Here is a 23,138-nt window from a genome sequence, read left to right on the forward strand (position 1 = left end):
GCAGCAGGTAAGGAACCCACAGAAAGTGGAGCCACGGATAAGGGGTAACTACTGTGTCATAAAGACAACGTGCTTTTTTCACCAGAATGTGCAGGTAAAGGAAGTCATCTCTCTTGGCTCTGTGGTGTGTGCCACAAACGAGGAAAAATATATTTAACTTCAGCATGTGTTCCATAAATCATGAAGTGCAAAGACAACCCCCAGCTTCCATACTCTGTGAATGCAGTAATAACACAAGCACATGGGATCTCTGTAAGCCGACCAGTGTTCTCTCGGAATTGTTTCATTTGGCATACCAGCTAGTAACACTTGGTTCGGGCACCACCTAATGGCAAAAATATTTTTTAATCCTATTTTTCTTCCTAAGGCTTGCCAAATTTTGTATTTGTTTATATTTAGGCAATGTCTGCTTAAAGAAAGTATCTGTTCTTGACCTATTTAAAGTTTTAAGTGATTCTCTTAAAAAGATTAAGCTTTTTCTATGCCTACTTTGCCATAAACTGCCTTTTACAGTGGGAAATGTACCAATGACATGAATATTCTATTCCTTTAAATATTTAGTCTCATAATTAAGAAACCCTTTTATTGAAGCATTTTAATTAAGGGTTCTCAAACTATTCTGCACCATATACTCTTCTAATAACCTGTTGGAAAGGTTTACTTTGTGAAAACATGGTGATTATTAGAACTAAATAATTTAACAGTTGCTAAAACCAATTCTGATTTCATGAATAGTAAAGTATACTTTTGTATTTTGTTTATTTTTAGAGAGAGGGGAAATGAGGGAGAGAGAGGGAGAGAAACATCCATGTGCGAGAGAAACGATTGGTTGCCTCTTGCACACCCCCAGCCAGAGACCTGGTCTGCAACCCAGGCACGTGCTGTGACTGGGAATTGAACCAGTGACCTTTTGGTCCACAGGCCAGTGTTCAATCCACTGAGCTACACCAGCCAGGGCTAAAATACACACTTTTAAAATCATACACACTTAATTTTTTTAAAGAGGTCCTTGCCTGGACCTAATGTTTTGTGACTGAACAGAGGCAAGTACTGTATTTGGGATAACACAGAGCAGATAACAATATTTTAAAAAAGGGTATTTATTATTTACACCACTGAAACAGTCCTGTAAGAATATATACCACGTTCATTTGAAAGGATCAGATTCCTTTCAAATACAAGAACTGTACAAAGCAATACTGTCAACACAAAACAGTGGTCACATTACATATCTGCAGGCTTAAGCAATGCAAATAATTTTTTTAAGTTTATGGCTAGATATTTTTTACTGAAACAGTGTTTGCACTTAGACAAGATATAGCTAGAACAAAACAAAAACTTTTTGTTCATGCTTTTTAGGGCTGAATCAGTGACATGTCCCATTTTAAAATGTACTGCCCTTAACTGCTTGTATGACAGTGGTTTTAGGAGAAATGTTTCTACTTAGCCACCAAAAAGAAACACTCTTGTTGCTTAGTTTTATTCTTCAATCTTACATTTCCTTCCATACAATGACATCAGTATTACAACTGACATTTTCCAGTTTTTTCTCAAAGAACATTGACACACATACAACAAAACTGAGACAGCTCAGAATTTAGAGATGTAGTGGTGGAGTAAGAAGGGACATTGTGTCTATGACAAAGGAATAAAAAAAAAACTCTTGGTAATATTAAGCATACTAAACTAGATTCCTTACTGAGAAAATATTTTTTTTTAAAGTCAAAGTAGTAGTTTCAAGATGGGTTTGGTCTTAGATTTAGTCAGACACCAACAAAATAAAGCAAGAACATAAAACATAACTTGTTTCCAAAGTCACAAAATGACACTGTTGCGTATACATTTTTGTCCATTTTATGTGTGGGGGTGGGACAGGGAAAAAGCTCTGTACTCAATGCTGGAGAAAATATTTTTCAAGAGTAACAGTTTATTCATATAGGGGAAAAAGATTATTTTTAGCATATTGCTATGATCTTCAAAAAATATAAAATTAAATTTACAAAAACTGGAAGACCAAGTATAAGCAGTCTGGTATTTGCTTCAGTGTCCAGCACTATTATAATGATTTCTAGCATAAAAGCAAGAGTTCATGGATCTCAAGTATCAATAACTGCCAGCATAACTTGGAACTACTGTCCTTGCTTCTTTGAGAGATACCTGCAAGAAATAAAAGATGTCTAAGCCACATCATGCTAAATTCACAATAACAAAGGAAAGTAGTTTATTTTACTAACAAAACTTTAAGATGAGTAATAACTGTGACTAATCACTACCATTTTTTGACTATGTGCCATGCTCTGTTCTATTACATATTCTAAGTTCATTTAGTCCTCACAACAGCTCTATCAAGAGTTTTCTTTTTTTTTAATTTTAATCATTGTTCAAGTATAGTTTTCTCCCTTTTACTCCCAATCCAGCACCCCCCCAACCCTCTCCACTTCCCTGAAGAGTTTTCTATTAGAATTTATTCCTGTTTTACAGAAACAAAGAGGTTAAGCAAGGTCATACAGCTAGAAAGTGACAGAGCTCAGATTCAAAATAAGGTCCCAGAGGCTGCACTCTATCACCCTATACTGTCTTACTTCCAAATAATCAGTATTGCAATTTCCCCAAAATCCCTCAAACTTCATTTAAAGATCTTATTTTTCTTACACAAAGACAGTGGGTTAAAGTTGCTAAGAGACTCTGATCAATAGTGCAAAGATACAAAGATGGAAAGACATTAATTAATGAATCAAAATTTCCTTCATATTATTTTATAGAAATCTACCACTAAATTAAAACTTTTATATCTCTATTTCTACAGAGATATAAAATTTAATATAATTTATGAATTTATGAATTACTATATTCAGTGGTAATGGGGTAAGAAAAGAGTTCTTAAAATCATAACACCTAGATATGTTTCAATGGTCAAAGCTTGTTCCCTTTGTGGCATGGAGGCATTTGTCCCCATCACTTAGTTACATCATCTACAATGTGGAGATGGAGATAAAAATCCCTGCTTACCTTCCTAATGGGATTATGAGACTCTAATAGAACCTATCTGTCAGAGTGGTATGAAAGCCAAAAGGAAAATTTGAAAAGCCAAAGTGTCATTACTACATGAACAGTTTTTTCCTGTGGCTGTATTAGTGAAATTAAAGATCGCATTCCAAACAATTACTTGTAGTACATAATAATCCTGTCCACTTCTCAGGAGGTTTTCCCCTGCTTCAAAATCTTGATGTTTATATGCAATCTGTATGTAGATTTGCACATATGTTTGTGTTTAAAAAAGGCTAGAAGACACCAAGATGGTAATAGTGGTCATCTTTGGAAAGGAAAATCAAAAGTAATTATTGTTCTAGTGGAATAAAGTTGTTTAACTTTTCTGCTATACAGAGAGATTACTTGTAGATTAATTTTAACAGGAAAATTTTTAGTGTATTTTATGCTGACATTATTTTACAGTATGAGAATGGAGATTACATTCCCATATGATTCATAAAAGAGTGACCTGACTAATGTCAAAAAATAATTTACAGGTAGCATCACAAACACATACCAGTCTCTCAGGTCCTCTCTATTAGAAGTACTGCAGATCTTAAGATGTGGGTTTCTAAATAAGTTAGAGGTTAAGACAAAAGGAAAAATACTTTCGGAGGAGATATCACAGGATTAGAAAATAGTCTTAGGATTTACCCATTTTAAATAAAAATTAAGAATTGTGTGTATAATCAGTCACCCATCTTTTCATTCATTAATGAAAGAGAAAATAAACAATTAGCACTTACCTTTCCCAATATTTGTGATTTAGGTCCAAAAAGTCATCTAATTTTGCTATTTCCTTGAGGTACTGAGTTAATTTTAGAAGTTCTTTGTCTTTATCTCGATTTAGGTGTGCTTTCATAAAAGGCCTTATCTATTTGGAAACAAACATTTCACATTGCAATACAGAAAATAGTACAAATCTACACTATTCTATCATTTAGAGTCAGCAGGATTAAAACATCACCAAGGATGTGAATAATAGAAATTAATTTTATATTATCTTAGTTTAATAAACTGACAGTCATGGTATAATGTTTACAGTACAAGTTAAGAGCTCTTTCACCTAATTTACGAGCTTTCTTATAGAACTTTCTTATAGCACTTGAACCATTTCTTCTTGGCATAACTCCTTAGACTTTTTCCCCCTTCTATCAATCCAGCTGTTTCCTACTCATTGAATAATCTCATTCATAAAAAGTTAACCCAAATACAAGCTTGATCTAACAAGGGAGATAAATTTTAATATTGATGATTTTCATTTCAGTATTATTTCTATGAAATTTGTATATAGTTAAGGTATCATATTTTTTATAACCTGTTTCCTCTTTCATTTTATCTTAAGCATCTATCATTAAAGTTTCCATAAATATTCTTAATTATCCAAGAGTTCTCCCACAAAAAGTCATATTTTCCAAATTTTACAATTGATATATTTTATGATAAATTTTTAAGGTAGATATAGTTTGATTCATTTTAAGTCAGAATGCCAGGTAGGGTAGAGGACTGTAATTAGTAAAGGATATTACATCTTAACTTGAGTGGCATTTATATGTTACCTTTATCACAATTTGCTAAACTATAAACTTTAGTTTAGAAATAAACTTTTCTTTGATATAGTTCCAATCAAAAGTTTTGCTTTTTTAAATACATCAGGTCAAAAATCTTTATGTAACTCAAGATAGCCTTCAAAAATTTTATATTAATTTTGCCCTGACCAGTGTGGCTCAGTTGGCTGGGCATCATCCCGCAAAGCAGAAGTTACCGGTTTGATTCCCAGTCAGAGCACATGCCTAGGTTGTGGGTTCGATCCCTGGTTGGGCACATACTGGAGGCAACTAATTGATATTTCTCTCTCACATCAATGTCTCTCTCCTCTTTTCTCCCTCCTTTCCCCCTCTCTAAAAATAAATAGATAAAATAACTTAAAAATAGAAAAACATTTTATATTAATTTTAAATAAAATGGTATGTCAGGAATTTGCTTCAAAATATTACAGAGAGGAAAGTAGTAGGTACAGAGCAGACACACTCATCCATGAATTAATAAGTTGTTCAAACTGGATGATGTATACACAGGGGTCTTGTTACACAATTCTTTGGAGTTCTATTTACATTTGGATTTTTCTGTTATAAGAAATATTTTTTAAAATTTTCATATACTCATGAAAAGCACGCATTAGGACTGAATAAATAATACTCAGTAAAGTATTAATCTATCCTTATTGTGATCTGAAGAAAATGCAAACTGGTCATTAGTTGTTTGTTTTACACAGTAACACTGAAAAACAGGCAGCTGTGAGTCTGTGCAGAGGCAAGCACTTGTAGGAGATCCCACTTCTACACAGGCAGCGTGGGCAGTGCTATTTCACAACAGCAGTGAATGTGCGGGAATCACCACTTGCAGAGCCTTGCTTAAGCCCTGGAGCTGGTAGTAAATTGGCGTGGTATCATGGTGTAGTGCATTGAGTGTATTGTAATGTTTTAACGTAGTCCTTCATTCAGCTAAAGATTGTAAAGGCAACATATTAACTTTTTAAATTATTATTATACAATGTACCAAAGTGATTCCAAGTATAAAGGCAGGAAGGGATTTAAACTGAAAAAGAAAACAGAGTCCAGTGGCAGGTAAGATTTTCAACCCAAGGCCCTGCTAAGTTACTTTTACTGCTAAGCATTTGGTCCTGGGCACTATTATGCAACAAGACTAAAATACGCAGTGATTCTGAGTCTAAAAGTCAATAAACCAGTTAACTAGAAAAAATCTATTATTCACCTAATTGACTTCACTGTTTTTCCAGTACAATCACTGCTTACCGTACCATTCTTCAGAAATGATCCAAGTGCTCTCTAGCAGTACAGGCAACATATGGCCATTGTTGCTCACACCAAAGAACCATTTTTAGGAACTTAAGAATATCTAGATCATCTGAATTCTTGCATAGTATCAATTCCTTGTACTGATAATAAAAATGAAGTTTTCAGAGTATCAATTAATTTATCCATGACCAAAACTCAAGTTCTTTTAGTTTAGTACAATATTCATGATTCACAATGCCTTCTATATATTTTAAATCTTAAGATTAGCAAGCTTACAGTATTAGAAGTTAACTATTTTTAAAATAAGCAGTCTTATGTTTTAAGATTTCTGAAATCTTTGAGATTTCTACCAAAAGCATTATGAAACCATGAAAACAAAACATAATGCTTCAGAATATTTCTCAATTTCAAAACTGTTTCTGTGTCAGTGTGGACATATCATTAATAACTACCTTCTTAAAAGAGGTTTTGAAAAAGAGACTTGTAAGAGGTTCCTGTAGAATGCTTAAAAATACCTTTTCTGAATTATAATTTTGGGGAGTGGAGACTTACGTACTACGGTGATTCTACTGAGATTCTACTCTGATTTTTTTTTTTTAATCCTGCTCTAAAAACAAGACCTAGAAACTTACATTATCATCTCTACATCCAAAAATGAGGAGGGCCTAAATGTTGGCTGGGAAAATAAAGATGTTTTAAAACAGACATGAAACCAATTATATACATATACATACACACACACACACACACACACACACATTTAACCCTCACCCGAGGATATGTCTACTGATTTGAGAAAGAGAGAAATTGGCGTGAGAGAGAAACACCGACCAGGTGCCTCCTGTAGGCACCCAACAGGGGATCGAACAAGCACTCAATCTTTTGGTGCACGAGACTACACTCAAACCAACTGAGCCACCTGGCCAGGGGTATATATATTTAAAGTTAAAGATCCTCTCAAAAATCATCCCTTGTCTCACTTATATGTGGAATAAAAAAAATAAAAATAAAATAAAAATAAACCACCAAGCTAGTTCATAGATCCAGAGAACAGATTGGTGGTTGCCAGAGGCAGAGACAGGGGTAGAAGAAAGATAATTAAATTTAAAACACCTGAATGAGTTAGCTAACCAAAAAGAGAGTATTCAATTTTATACAAACTTTTCCAAATATTTAAGCTTTTCTTGTGCAACCACAATAATACAATACTTTCAAAAATTTATGAAATTCAACAGTGTTGAAGTTCTACCACATATTCCAGGTTACGTAAGCAAAGCAAGTAAAATTATGTCTTACCTTTAGTCCATTTTGTGGGTTCATCAGAAAATTTCTTCCTATGTCATCAAACATAATGGTGTTCTTTTTGCTATAAAACTCTGAAAACTTTCCCCATATAACACCAAGCGGCTTTACCTTAGAATAAAAGTTTAGATTTAACTCAAATTTCATCAATAGTTCACCCTTTCTTAAAAGCAAAAATAATGCAGAATGCCCTGCAGAACTATGCAGTATGTCCCTTTACTTTGTAAGACAGGGTTAGCTGGCTGTGTGAACAGACCAGAAATGAGATGTAATACACTTTATTGCATAATGTACCTAGAAATGTTTACTTCTGAAAAATATGTTCATGTCTAACTGAACTAAACCACATTATAAGACTTTCCATAATTTCAACATGAAGATTTGGGGTCAAAGGAAGAACAATTATTTAATTGTTTTATTATGTAATGGTTTTTAACTAACTTTTATTTTTTAGCTTTCATTTATTTATTTTTAACCAAATAGTCTAAAATTCTTTTTCCACCATTACCATTTAGTCCCCCTACATCCCTCTCCCCACAGCAACCACCATACTGTTGTCCATGTCCATGAGTCCTCTTTCCTTTTTGCTCAATCTCTCTACCCTCTAACCTCCCACCCCCCACTGGCTGTCGTCTGCTCTCCTATGAGTCTGTCAGTAATTATTTAATTTAAAAATTTTCTATAATTGTTTAGATGTCTGCTGAGCAGTCATATGACTTCCTGGGCAAATACTACTCCCTCAGAGTCTGAAGGTCACATGAGTCTGTTCTTAAAACTGGAGAACCTTAGTGATGGACAATATACCTGGCCCTTTTAATACATAATTTAAATATTTGAATATTTTAATACAGAATTTAAATATTACAGAAAATTGATTTTGCTAATTCAGTGGCACAGGTGCATAATTTCTAGGGCACTGGATTGCTTAACTTCAAAATACCATAATTTGTTAAGTTCTTGTTTTTATTTCTGAATACTTAAAATGATCCTTCAAAAAAAATTAATTCCTTTACACATTCATATCTGTTGGTGCTTGCATAAGGTCTACAAGACCACATAAGAAATAAGTGATTTCCTGTGGGAAGTAGAATTAAGTGGCTAGAGGGCCCAAGTGGGAGGAAGACTTCTCATTATGTACTTTACTGTGAATCACGTGAGTATATTTTACACATTTAGATAAAAGTTTTTTAAATAAATTAATTTTTGGTGGCGAAGTACATTTTGATTAAGGCAAGAGTCTCATTTATGATAATATGATGCATATGATAATACTAATTATATGAGGTTAAACGCTAATAAGTAAATGGTGCCAAGGGCTGTCATTTAAAAATGTTATCTTGTCTTAGCTGATATGGCTCAGTGGATTGTGTGCAGGCTGCCAACCAAAGGGTTGCCAGTTCAATCCCCAGTCAGGGCACATGCCTGGGCTGCAGGCCAGGTCCCCACTGGGGGCCAGGTGAAAGGCAACCACACACTGATATTTCTCTCCCTCTTTCTCCCTCCCTTCCTCTCTCTCTAAAAATAAATAAATAAAATCTTTTTTAAAAAATGTTTTCTTTTTCTCCTATGTGAAGAAAGCCTATTTTCTTCTTTGTGCTCTATCTATGGCACAAAAAAATTTTATTGAAATATTTTAATTTTACTAAAATTTTATTTGCCCAAGTTTGTTTGTACTACTTGTTTACCACTGAAACAAAACCCTCAAATACTTAAAGACAAATATACAGGAGCTGACACAGAAGCCAGATTCTTGGTTTTCTTGGCTAACAAAGTCTCAAGAAATGTGACAAGAGCTTTATGACACCTAGGGTTAGGAAACCTACAACATCCTAAATAGTGTTGTCATTAGGTCAAGTACCAATTGTTCTCCAAACGTGGACTACTTTTTCTTAATTAGAGAAGTAAAATTGCCAACTGTTGAAAAAATTGAAAGCACAGAAAAGCTCAAAAGAAAATTTAAAATTACTTATAATCCAGTCAGTACCAAAGATAACAACTAGATACTCTGATAAAATTATTACCTTCGGCCTTTTTTATAAACAGCAGCAGCCTCAGTTAAGCTAATGGGAAACCTGAACCAAACAAAGGCTAAGAACTATTTTCTGCATCGTATGATTTAGCTGTATCCCATTATATGGATAAATGCAAATTCACATTCCAATTTCCTATTGTCAGTATACTGAGAATTTTCATTCCTCTGATTTGTCATTATTATAAACACTACTAAGTTTAACATTTCCCAAACTTTTTACTATTTAGGTTTAGTAAATGTACCACCTTACTAAGTAATAATTATATTTCCCCCTTGATATATGTAGTATATTTCCTTTATTGAACAAATCCCCATGCACTTAAACCTTCCTACTTATGATTTTGACAATTGTAGTACTGCCTCCCCTAAGCTTTCCCAGCATGCTAGGTTCTCCCCAATTCCTGTTAGTCTGTGTTTCCAAAAGGCACGGACCATGTTTCCTCCTCTCTTTATTCCCAACAGTGCCTATCACAGGGACTTGCAGATGGCAGGAGTTCAATAATATGACTTACTCAACAAGTAAATAAAGTGAAGAACCCTAATCTTTTTAGTCCAATCGCCTTCTCTGATGGCTCTTGTTGCTCTTCTCAGGGGCTTCACACACATCACCCCAAACCGCACGCAGCGTGACGTATCTGTTTTTACTTCCCAGTTTCACACAGGGTAGGACAAGCATGTTTTCGTTTGTTTCCAGCACCTCCCTTGAGGACAGTCAGTATTTTTTTCTCACCTACTACTCTGTCTTCAGCAACCCTGTGCTGCCATCATCATGGGACAATTATCCATGACCTTTCTTGACCTTTCCTACATCAAGACCCTTAATTTTATAATTAAAATTCAAATCTAAAAAAATAAAATAAAATCTATTAACCTTATATTCATCTTCCCATGTCAAACTCAACTGATACTTTGCTGACCACTCAGATGGAGTTCTAAACTCTTTCTGTAGTTTATGCCATCAACATAAATACAAAAGTACACTAGAAAATAGACAACTCATTAAATAAAAGGAAAGTGACTTCTTACATCTATTAATCCTCTCCGTGGTGTGTGCACTGTTATCATAGCAGCACTGTCCAACATGAAGGTAATCTTATAATTTGCATTTGTGCTCACTCCCAGCTCCTATAAAAACAAGTATTCATGTGGTTAAAATATAATAATGTGGAAAATTCAGGCTTTCTGAAAATTCCAGCTATAATTTCCCATAATGCCAACTTTCTATCCCCCAGCCAGCACTTCTTACTTAACTGGCCAGTATTTTAGTTGCACTTAGCTGGGTCAATAAATGGCAGTCCAATGAAAATAAAACGAACAGATTACTTCCCCATTCACTATTTCAGGAGCACCACGCCTTCAAGTACCGCACAGCAGAACAAAAGGAGGGAAGGAAAGCACTACAGTAAACCGGGAGGAGGGGAAGGAGGAGCTCTGCTGTACTTCGCCCAGAAAAAGGCGTGGTACTCAGCACAGCCCGTTAGACTTGACACGCGCCTCTAACTCCTGACATTGCCCACTGAATGCCCTCCAATGAGAATAAAAGTAATTCAATTAAAAACTTTTAAAAAGACAAATGCAGTTTCAAAGCATTTGTAAATGGATTATTTTCTAACACTTACTTTCATTTTAGCTTCAATCCACTTCATATTTGTGGCAGCTAAAACATAAGGAATGATAATACAAGACATATGAATAGCTTGAATTTCATTTAAAAAACCTTTCTTCGGTATAAGTAAATAAGGCAAGTTTTCTAAGCAAGACTAAAAATTCAATAAATTATACATTTATGGTAATTTTCTTTTAAGTATTTATAAAATGAATTTATTTTAATATGTTTTCAAGACAATAGAATTTAAACAACTTGTATCTAAAAAATAGAGGTAAATGCTCAAAACACTCTGAACCTAGGAAATTTATAAATAAAGACCTAAATTCTCTTTAAAACAACTCTAGTACTATTTTCTATCAGTTTCAAACTTAAGTTGGGGTGTCTGGATTCCCATATTCTTCCATCCAGGCAATGCACAAGTATACATGTCAATATAAGCAGATTAATACTGTGTTGAACCCTGGCCGAGTAGCCCAGTTGGTTCAGTACTGCCCTGATACACCAAGGTTGCAAGTTCGATCTCAGGTCGGGCACACACAAGAAGCAACCGATCATGCATAAATAAGAACAAATTGATGTTTCTCTCCCTCCCCCTCATCCCCCCCCCACCTTCTATCTAAAAATCAATTTTAAAAAGACACATATTGTGTAGAAAGTTACTGTTAAAGATTAGCTAGGTTCAGTGAATTCTGCTGAGCTCAGCAAACTCAGTGTTCATTAAGTAGCAGCTTTTAACAGAGTCTGAGACAGCTAAATTCATGAACTAATGCATGTCATGTATCTACTCATTGTCAGACACCAAAGAGTTTTGAAATCACTGATACTAAAATTCAACCCTCAGCTTTATCTGACCTCCTGTTCTCAAGTTACTAGACTAAACCAAATAGGTATTACAAAATGTTTAAAATGGGAAAAAGGAGTTCAATTTTTTAAAGTGTGTATGTGTATTTTTTTTATTTTAATCATTGTTCAAGTACAGTTTTCTCCCTTTTACTCCCATTCCAGCCCACCCACCCATCCCTTCCCACTTCCCTCCCATTACCACCCTCCCCCTAGTTTTTGTCCACATGTCCTTTAAATTTGTTCCTGTAAACCCTTCCCATTCTCCCCTGAAAGTCCCTCTTCTCTCCCCTCTGGTCACTGTCAGTCTGTCTTCTATTTCAGTGTCTTTGGTTATATTTTGCTTGTTTCTTTGTTTTGTCGTTTAGGTATGTGTATTTTTTTTAAAGATTTTATTTACTTATTTTTAGAGAGAGGGGAAGGGAGGGAGAGAACATCAATGTGTGGTTGCCGCCCATGCACCTCCCAATTGGGGACCTGGCCTGCAACCCAGGCATATGCCCTGACTGGGAATTGAACTGGTGACCCTTTGGTTCCCAGGTCAGCACTCAATCCACTGAGCCACACCAGCCAGGACTGTAGATGTATTTTTAAAGAGCAACAGAGGTACCTGCATTCTTAAACTAAGCATCATTAACATACACACATACAACCACCAGAGGTATCACCTCACATACAAAACTGGCCAGCTAAACTAACATTTTAGAGAATGATGCATCTACAATGACAACAATCATAAGATGAAAAACAATGTTTAAATTCAGTATATATTTTGTATTTGTTTTTTAGATGAAAAACACAAAGATTCACAAATAACAAAATGGGTTTCTAATTACTAAGTAACTATTACATGCCAGACACAGTATTAGGTGCTATACTGATATTTTCATTCTTACAACTACCCTGTAATATAGGTTTATTTACCTTCATTTCTCAGATGAACAAGCCCAGGCACAGACAGATTAACTAACCTGCCCAGTATCACATAGTCAAGACAGAGCCAGAATTAAAACCCTACTTTACTTAGCTCTGAGGTGCCCTTTCAACGTGTTACCATGATATGTCATAATTTATAAAAATAACATTTTAAACATATTATAAAGTTCTCTAAATTTTCAAGTTTATTTTAATAATGTAGAGGATACATTTTTTCTCAGATGTCATCTCAGATATCAGTTACTGAACAAAAATTTGTTTCCCAGGAAGCTTTCTTCTGTGTCTTATAAACCACAAAATTAAGTATTTATTTTTTATTTTATTACTATTTTTTTAATCCTCACCCAGGGCATGTTTATAGATTTCAGAAAGAGGGGAAGAGAGGGAGAGAAACACTAATGTGAGAGCTGCCTCTCGCATGTGCCCTGACTGGGGACCAAACCCGCAACCTAGGTATGTGCCCTGACCAGGAATCCAATCTGCAAACTTTGGATTTACCAGAGGATGCTCTACCCAACTGAGCCACACTGGCCAGGGCAGAAAATTATGTATTAAAGTCATTAATCTTAGTGACTATGAACTCATATTATCACGAAACAATAGAAATAATTCTGATTACAAGGAAAAGTACAAAGAAAATTTACAGACTGCAATACAGCCATGTGGCCTCTCATCAAATATCCAGTACAGTTAGCCCTGGCCAGTGTGACTCAGTTGGCGGGGCATTGTTCCACAAACCAAAAGGTCGTGGGTTTGATTCCCAGTTTGGGTACATGCTTGGGTTCTGGGTTTGGTCCCCGATTGGGGTTTGTTTAAAATGCAACCAACTGATGTTTTTCTCTCAAACCAATGATTCTCTCCCTCTCTTTCTCCCTTCCTTTCCTTCTTTCTAGAATCAATAAAAATTTTTTTTAAACCTAGTATAATTAAATGGCATATTTAATTGATTAGATTTTATTTAATTCATAGTTAATATAGTTCTTCTCTGCTTATGATATTGCCAGAGGCAACTTTAAATATTTGTGCAGAGGTCAGATGTAAATCAATATACTGCTTCCCTTTTCAAGTAAGTCTTACCACAAAAAAATTGCCATTTGAACTAAACTGTGTGCTCATTAATGTAGTAAGTTTACATTACTTTTATTTATTACTTAAATTTACATTACTTTATTACTTAAATTTACTTTTTGGAGCCAACTCATTACCTTTATCTTATCATAGACCTGTATGTTCCTGCAGTAATGCACAGACCACAATCTGAGTTAGACTACTTTAGTCCACTCATTACCTTTCCTTATGTAATATCACATTGCCTCTCTTTATTTCTGAAGAACCACATTACTCTGATTTTTAAAAATACATATCTTTCTCCAAGTGTTTTGAAACTAGAGTGATGAAGAAAGGAGAAAGCAACAATATCCTAATATATTGAAGCACCAAAGATTCTACAGTAAAGATCAGAAAGAAAAGTTCCTACCCCAGGTGGGGAGGGGTCTTATAAAAATAAGGACATTTTACTCTCAAACCATAATCTACTCTCTTCCCATGTTTAACTATTTCAGTGGTATTTGGCAGCTATATGTATAAGCTTATATTGTGATGTAAGAAAGTCAAACATGAGTATCAAAAATTTGCTAAAATGAATGAAAACTGTATCATATTTAAACATAGGTCATTTTAAGTGACATTTTATAAGGCAGAATAACATAAGGAACAACCTTATTTCCATAAAAATCTAAACAAAAACATGTGTATATAGCTTACACCAAATAACAATGTCATAATCCTCATATGCAGATGTTAGGAATTCATGAAGATATGGCCGCATTAATTCTACTCCGGTCTCTGCACAAGACCTATGGTCTAAAAGAAAATCAGTCATAGACGAGCATTACTTCATTATAGTGGACAAGTACCTAATGTTAATTAAACATAAGAAATGTAACAGAAACACTTAAACGTAAGCTACTTCAGAATGAACTACATACATTGGCTGATAAAGATGTCTTCAAAGCACAAAATTTAATATCCTTGTGATCCAATTTCAATTGATCGATTCCATTCAATTTGTGAAGAGCAGTAGCCAGAACTCAGGCTTACACAGTGAAGTGTAAATTGTTTTTGTCATCTAGTCTTTCAAGTGTAGATGCTACTTTACAGTTTGGGAAACAAACTCGGGCCACTTACACTCACTTTTAGCCATTCATCTCCCAGATACAATCACGATTCACCAAAACGAGAGGTCCAACTAACTTACAATCAAACTTTAAAATAAGTGTACATTAACTTACAACATGTACTCAAAGTTTAGGTAGGATTAGAAGTAAGTAAATTCATTCTAATATCAGGAGTCAACTGATCATTTATTGACAATATTAAAGGATATAATGAACATCTTTCTTTTTCTATTGAACATGAGAGATTTTAAACTCAAGAATCTGCCTTGAACATAATACAACAGAAAACCAGAAATGAAATATCAAAAATGATGTTTAAATAATCCATATTAAAATTTAAATATAAATCATAGGGAAGGACTTGGTTAAATTATGACACACCCATAAACTAGAATTCTGTGTGATTAAACAATATAGATATTTAATCCACAATGAACAATGTTAAATGAGTAAGAAGATGTTCAATATATCATTAAGCAAAAGTAGTAAAGGTATACATACAAACACACCCTTGAAGATACACAAAAATAGGTCACCAGGTAGCTCAATTGGTTATAACATCATCCTGATATGCCAAGGTTGAGGGTTTGATCCCCAGTCAGGGCACATACAAGAATCAGCCAATGAATACATAAATAAAAGGAACAAATCAATGTTTCTCTTTCTCTCTCTCTCCCCTCCTCCCTTACAGTCTCTCTCTAAAATCCATAAATAAAAAATTTTAAGAAATAAAAGAAAAGATATACAAAAATATAAGAGTGGTCACTTTGAGTCTTGGGATTACAGAAGACTTCTTTTTATTCTTATATGTGTTTTCTACAATCAATGATTTACTTTTGTAATAGGAAAAGTTTTGAAACATTTCATAATGCAAGGAAAACATTAAACAAACAAAAGGAAAAAAGTTGTAGATAACAAAAGATAAAGCACAATTTTAACTGACTTACCAAATAACGTATAATCAACATCTAGTACCAAAAGCTTTTTCCCTTCCCTGGGTGGATTCAAAATTTCCACTTTGTATTCTTTTACTCTGCGAGAAATTTTCAGGAGGTTTTCTTCCCTAATGAAAAAATAAAATCAGATGAAGCATTCACTTTTTCTCACATTACAACAACCAGTTTGCTTTGGTAGTGAAAAGCACTTACCTATTTTCTACTTCAACCACTTCATCTTCAATATCAAAGTCATTGACAACATCATCATTGTCTGGAGGTGGACCTAGGACGTCTTCCTATGAAGATGAAAATGTTTTGTTTTACTACGTTAACTTTAACATAACAAATACATGCATAGTAAAAAAAAGCAAATGAGAGACTGAGTAAGAGTTTTTCAAGCACACACCATGGGAAAAGTTTCACAGTTCATAATCTGGTATATTCATTTACTAGGCAGATTTGCCATGTTAAAGTTGACCATTTGCACTACTACTATACTTACAGCGGCCACATAGTAACAAGTTCCCCACTGTCTGTTTCCTGCTGAGTTAATACCACAATCACTGTGTAGATTTCATTTTTCATTGACTGCTAAACTGACAATTTTACCACAATTAAAACTATGATACAGATGTGTAATGGAAATCATCATATCTTCAAAGGGACAAATGGTAACAAAAGTAAACATTTACCAAGCTCTCCTCACGAGTTCCCATCATCATGATTTTAGTATTTGGTTTCAGTTTGAGAGCTCCAAGCTTAACATCATTTTCTGCAGGTTTGCCTACAATACAAGCAAATGACTGTTTTCTCACTAAAGTTCAGGTGCTAGTTTCACTATTCCATTATACAAAACCCTAATATTAAAAAGTTTGGAACAGATCCCTCAGCAGGGTTTTTTTCCCCTTAAATTAACAAACTGATACTGCTGAATTAGGAACTTCTAACACACTAAGAAGTACCAACTAATACAAAGTTTGATTTTTCCCCAACTCCATCTTAAGGAACACCCTTATTCAACTTACAAAACAAAATAAATTCATGGTTTGTTTTGTTGTTCAAGATGAAGACTGTTTTCCAAAAAGTCTTCAAAACTGCACACCTAAGATAATTGTAGATTTAATGCTACTCAAAACACACCTTTCAATGATATGACAAACACAGACACCATTCAAGTCCCTTTTAGATTGGGTATAAACACTGCCTATAACTGCTAATTCTTTTAAATCATCATTACTTTCAAGTCAGAAAAGATAATTTGGAGAGAGTACAAGGCACAAGCTATAATGAAAAGGCAGATGCCAAAACTTACACTGTTTTACCTGGGACTTCTGTGCCAAACATTTAACAAGTAAACACCAACTATCAGAGGTATCAAAAATAATCTTAATCTTGGTGGTATTTTCAAGTAACATTTAATATTCTTTCTTATATCATAAAACAATTTTAGGAATAGCTCTATCAAAGAAACATCAGACAAATCTCCAAAGAAAAAGATTTATTCAAGAGGATAATAGCTAATATAAAAATTTGTGTCAATGTAAAAAATTTGACATGAGGAGAGAATTACCTTTAATTTTAAGTCCAAGTAATTTCTGTCGTTCTGGTAGCACTCCTGTAAGGGTCCTGAGAAACTGTTTGAGATCCAGCACAGTATCATCTTCTGAAAGTGTGGTCACTGAATATTCCTGTCCACCCCATTTTACGATGATAGGGAGAGCCATCCTTGAAACATATGTTGAGGCAGATCTTGTTCAGAAAAAATACCTAGGAGGAAAGCATATACAAATAAGTTAAAATATCTTAAAAGATGTCTCCAAATGTGTAACTTTAAGTTTTATAAGCTGTACAGTTTTGAGTTCTACTTTACAACCTGATGGTAGAGAAACAGGATTTTCTTTCAGTAATGTGACCCGAATGCCAAAAATTATTAGGACTCAAAGTTAAAATTCCTCTACCTTTCCAATTTTTGGCTTATAATCACTGCTTCCTAATATTCTATCAGATTTTCTGTTCATCTGAAAAGCTGCAACAATTAGCTACCTATCCCTCCCTCTCTGCTTGATCAGGTTTATGCTACAGACAAGTTTCTCCATGATGGACCATTGTTCACTTAACATTTGAGAGGTGGTAGAGTCAGTCGTTAAGAGCACAAACTCTAGTCAGATTATCTGCATTCAGGCCCCAGCTCTCCCACTTATTAACTATCTTGACTTTGGAAAGTGACTTGAGTCTTAGTGCCTAGGTTTGCTCGCCTGCAAAATAGGGATGACAATACAACCTGTATCTTAGGGTTCTTATGAAGATGAAATTAGTTCATATTTATAAGTCACACAGTACCTGGCATATAGTAAGAAGCATTATATAAGTATTGGTAAAATTTAACTTAAAAAAAATTTTTTTTTAAGATTTTATTTATTTGCCCTGGCTGGCATAGCTCAGTGGATTGAGCTCGGGCTGGGAACCAAAGTGTCCCAGGTTCGATTCCCAGCTAGGGTACATTCCTGGGTTGCAGGGCATAACCCCCAGCAACCCCACATTGATGTCTCTCTCTCTCTCTCTCTCTCTCTCTCTCTCTCTCTTCCCCCCTCCTTTCCCTCCCTAAAAATAAATAAATAAAATCTTTAAAAAAAAAAGATTTTATTTATTTGAGAGGGAAGGGAGAGAAAGAGAGAGAGAGAGAGAGAGACGGCGAAACTTCAATGTGTGGTTGCTGGGGGTCGTGGCCTGCAACCCAGGCATGTACCCTGCCTGGGAATCGAACCTGCGACACTTTGGTTTGCAGCCCGTGCTCAATCCATTAAGCTACGCCAGCCAGGGTGATAAAATTAAATTTTTAAAAATTTAAACTGAAGTATTCCAGGCACTGTGCTAAATAAATAGTAAATGGCCATTATTTTTTCATATTTAATACACTGGACAGTTTTTTAGTGGAGATAACCTCACTTAGCAAGGTTGTTTGATAAGAACTGTCCCGCTTTCATAACTAAGGAAACAGGCGTTCAGAGAAGTTATATAGTCTGTCCATGGGCATATAACTGGTAACAGAACAGGTCTTGACTAAATGTTTTTTTCCCTACACTGTCTCTCTTGAATTGGACCTGGAAACATCAAAGATCAATAAACACAAAACCCATAGGCACATAAACAGTTGTGAAGAATTCTCAACAAGAGCATGTAGGTCTCCTCCTCCCATAAAGCTTTCTAACAGATTTCTTAAGTTTGTTCCCCCTACAGGTTGGAGAACTGAATTTTCTAATTTCAAAGTATTGGTATTTATTTCCAAATGCTGTCGCTTATTTATTGAAACCTTTGTACTCTTCATGTGCTACAACCAACTGCAAGAAAGAAGGCAAATTCTAAATCTTAAAAAAATAATTTGAACACTTAGGGTGGCAGGTGTCTTCAACATGCCCGTTAAAAGAAGAGCTCCACAAATCCACTGATACTTCCTCTCGTATGTTTACAACCTGCTCTACTAAAAATTTAGGCAAAGTGTGTCACTTCAGAGCAGTATGTTTCATTTGAGAGAGAACCTGCTCTAAGAAATGTTACGATCCTCAGTAAAAAAAATTGGACCTTTTGAATCAAATTTAAATAGTTTTAATATTATTGTACAGATCAGTAAGCTCAAGACAATTACCTAAGACCACACGGCTAAAAAGTATTTTGCAAAGGCGGGAATTTGAAAGTAACAGCAGCAAAAGTTAACCTCTTGGGAACTGAGGGGAGGGGGTTAACTTTTCCACAAGCTTGTAAAAGGACTGGAAAGCACCGCCGTCAGTTCCCACCCAGGACAGCACCACGGCGGCAACTGGGGCAGTGCAGAGGCGAGCGCGGAGGGCAGGGGCTGGGATACAGCAGCTTAGAAAGCAGGTGCAATAGAAGCCCCGAAGACCAACAGGACCGGGGTGTCAATAGGGAGAGTGAGGGGCAGAAATGCTCACACCCCAAACGGAGAATGAAGTTTGGGGACACAAAGCCCACTGGGGCGCGCGAAAGCCCTGTAGGCGATGGGGCCGGATGAGACGGCGGCTGCCCCCGCGACCCGCGGGCCAGGGCGGGAGGCCTGGGCAGCACAGCAGGGCAGAGGCGTTCCGCAGCGCGCACACGCAGCCCCCAGCCCGCCGCGGCCGGCGGCAGTGGGGGCCCCGAGGACAGCAAAGCAGCTGCCTCCCGGTCCAACGGCGACTGCGTGGGCAGCACGCCAGGGTACTCCCAGTCTCCTCACCTGGAGTACAGCGGAACCGGCGGTAGCGGACGCAGGAATCGGCCGCAGCGGAACGAAAGGCACCGGAAGTGAAAGGCGTGGCCTGAAACCGGCTGACGAACCGGAAGTTGGGGGTTTGAAACGGAAATGCGTTACGTTGCACGGCTTCTTCCCTTGTTTTCCTTCGGGTAGTAATGCTAGGTGGCTGATACCAGGGATTTTCCTCACGGTGACAAGGGAGCCACGCATTTTCAAGACTGTGCCCACTGTGCAGAAGCCTACGGTCCCCTGGATGGCTGCTGGCCCTCGCTTGTTCTGCGCATGCGCCAGTCCCCCGGAGGGTCAGCGCTCAGAGGGTGTTGCGGGCTGTGAGGTGGGTTGGAGGTGGTGCGCTGGCTGCCCCAGGGGTGCCGATATCTTCAGGAAACTGGGGACTAGAACTCGGCTTTCTCCACGTTCCGAGTGAGACCTGAAAGGTGACCTTTGAGGACCGAAGACTTGAGATATTTCCTTTGCACCAACATATGTAATTTCAATTTAGTATTGTACCTATTTTACCCAGTCCACGGGGGAAACTGGATTGTTAGGAAAAGGAGGGGGCAGGCCTAAGTGACTCAGAAAACCAAGGAAGTAAATCTCAATATAAGAGCTGCCCTGGAGATTTTTATAGCGTTGTATCAAATTCTCCACCCGCCCATCTCCACCTCCATTCCATCTTCGCTCTACGAGGAATGCCAATTTACAAACCCCGACGAAAGAATTTCAGACTTTAATGGAAATTCAGAGCAGTCTCTACGTGGTTCATGCAGCTAACCCCCAACATGCATCACTTCCTGTTGGCCGGAATATGGGGTGGGCGCGGAGGCGGGGGAGCTAATTGTTGTATATGGCGCCAAACAAAACCTAGCTTTTGAAAAGGAAAGGAAAATGCTACAATAATATTGCCCCCTAAACATGCACCAGCCCTTGAGCAAGCTGTATTTTCCCTTCTATTTGACAGCAAAGTAACGTCCTCGTGTCCTGTTAGGGAAGAGAAGCAAAGAGCCAAGTTTTATTCTTTAACAATGTTTTAGTTAAGACACACACTGTTTTACGTTCCCTTTCCCTTTCTTGGTAATTTCTATTGCACTGATAATGCATGGGTATCTGCTCCTTTTAAAAAGCAAAGCGTATTTTCAGGAAAAGTATGCGATCTTTCTTTTAAAAAGGGGGGGACCCCGAATTAAAAGAATTTGTACAAAAATCATGCATTAGCAGTCCAGCCAAAGAAATGGTCAAAAAAACAAGGAACTGGCTTCTAGGATGAATTATAATTCTCTTTCAACCTATCGTCTTCCTTGCCTTGTTCACATGCTAACCGGTTGCTTGGCCACTGTATATGCATTTTTTGTTAAGGTCACTAATTCTAAGCAACAGGATTCATAAAAAGTTCCTTCTTTTCAATAATGGAATAATCATTGTACAAAGGGTCTGATAAGTTTGGTATTGCTAGAGTATAGATAATTTAATAATTGTCAAGTGTTGAATAGTAAGTAGTATTTCTCAGAGAATAATGGTAGCAGAGTATTTTGGACAAATGGTCCCTTTAACAGAAGATTTTTAAGTTATCCTTTGTTATATCCTTAAGTTATCCAGATCTTGTTTCCTCCAAGTCTACTTTTATTTAGCTAACTATTCAAAAGCCCTTGGAGTACCTTGAAAGATACCATTTGGATATAGGAGCGGGGCTCTTGTTAACTAGGGGTGAACACAAAGTGGACCTAAGAAAGGGCTCACAGCAATTCACAACTACCAATAAGAGAAAAATGAAACTTACGTCTCCTGTTGCTCACTGGCGCCTCTCCTCTAATGCATGGAGGATGGTATCCTGTGCCTCACACTTCTCTGCGGCAACTAAAGATACCTGGCAATTCCTTCATAGGGTTTTGATAGATTGTCCCATCTAGGAGACTAAGAGAAGTATGGAGCCAGTTTCACAAAATTGGATGATAAACCACTATCACTGTGACCGTGTTTGGATCAGAAGACAAAAGGACGTTCTTGTACCCCAGCCAGAGATCCACCACCACCCTGCTTTTATCTCCATCTTCCCTGACCTGTTTTTTTCCTTTTCTCTCACAGGCCATCTTCTTCCTCTTCCAGTAGAAAAACAATCCTTTTTTTTTATTTTTTTATTATTTTTTTATTTTTTTTTAAAGATTTTATTTATTTATTTTTAGGGAGGGAGAGAGAGGGAGAGAGAGAGAAACATCAATGTGCGGTTGCTGGGGGTTATGGCCTGCAACCCAGGAATGTACCCTGGCTGGGAATCGAACCTGGGATACTATAATCCTTTTTTTTTTTTTTTAATTATTTAACCATAGCACTTTGTTTATCTGTTTTAATACCTATACAAAACTTGCCTTTTCCCCGATCGCAGTCAGTGAGCTGAAAGTGGACGATCTGCCTGGGCAGACTACAGGCCCTTAATTCAGCCTGGCACGTTTACTGCCTTTTTCTGCGGAACATCCTTTCCCAAATGACTGCTCTAAACCACAGCTTTCCTCAGACTTAAGATCTTAAAATTTACATCCTTGCTCTTGGCAGACGGTATATTTTGCTAAGAAAATAGGTCTCAGAGAGGACTTGCCTCAACCTCAGACCCCTAAATCTACAAAGTTGTATCAGCACTTGTCCTCATTTTGCTTCGGTTGCAACGTGGCGGTTTCCCTCTACCCGAAGGCAACCCTTATATTTATGCTCTGGCTCCTTCTTGGGAAGCTCTCTGTAAATCCAGCATCTGTCTCTCTTGTATTTTTAACCTCTTTCTACTGCCTCATTTTCACCAGTGATAAACATGATATCTTGCTATCCTTTCCTTTCACGGTTGTGTACTTCAAACAAATGTCTAAACTTGACACAGTCTATAATTATGTATTTTGTTTAGAAAATTTGTTTAGTGACAGTTTCTCACTATAATTTCATTTATTCATTTACTAAATATTGAATGTATCCTATGGTGCTATGAGAATTTTGGTGTGTATTTCAAAACTTCCCTGTGTCCCAGTCATAATATAAATTATAATCTTTTACTAATATGTATTTATTATATGTATAATATGTGTTATTACATAATAGGCTTTCATTACCTGACATTCTATTCATTCATTATTCACCCATTCAGCAAATATTTTTTAAGGATCTGCTTCAACAAACATACTAGGCTCTGAGACTGTACTGGTGAATAAATCAGACATGGTCTGTTT

At 36.4% G+C, this 23,138-nt stretch overlaps 1 protein-coding gene across 2 annotated transcripts; it reads right to left on the minus strand.

The window, feature by feature from the left end:
• Positions 1 to 1,084: 1,084 nt before the first annotated feature.
• On the minus strand, positions 1,085 to 20,058 carry UBLCP1 (ubiquitin like domain containing CTD phosphatase 1). Of its 2 annotated transcripts, XM_045829121.1 has the most exons (11): positions 19,915 to 20,058; positions 17,254 to 17,450; positions 16,376 to 16,467; positions 15,894 to 15,979; positions 15,693 to 15,808; positions 14,333 to 14,431; positions 10,803 to 10,840; positions 10,210 to 10,308; positions 7,146 to 7,262; positions 3,777 to 3,904; positions 1,085 to 2,157 (listed from the first exon to the last, which is right to left on the minus strand). In XM_045829121.1, the coding sequence occupies exons 2-11, from the start codon at positions 17,405 to 17,407 to the stop codon at positions 2,130 to 2,132; spliced, it is 957 nt and encodes a 318-aa protein (XP_045685077.1). In that variant the 5' UTR covers positions 17,408 to 17,450; positions 19,915 to 20,058; the 3' UTR covers positions 1,085 to 2,129. The 2 variants fall into 2 exon arrangements, with proteins under 2 accessions (XP_045685077.1, XP_045685084.1); XM_045829128.1 differs by lacking the exon at positions 16,376 to 16,467.
• Positions 20,059 to 23,138: the final 3,080 nt, after the last annotated feature.

This window comes from Phyllostomus hastatus, unplaced genomic scaffold, assembly GCF_019186645.2.
Source record: "Phyllostomus hastatus isolate PE091 unplaced genomic scaffold, TTU_PhHast_1.1 phas_contig_150, whole genome shotgun sequence".
NCBI lineage: Eukaryota > Metazoa > Chordata > Mammalia > Chiroptera > Phyllostomidae > Phyllostomus > Phyllostomus hastatus.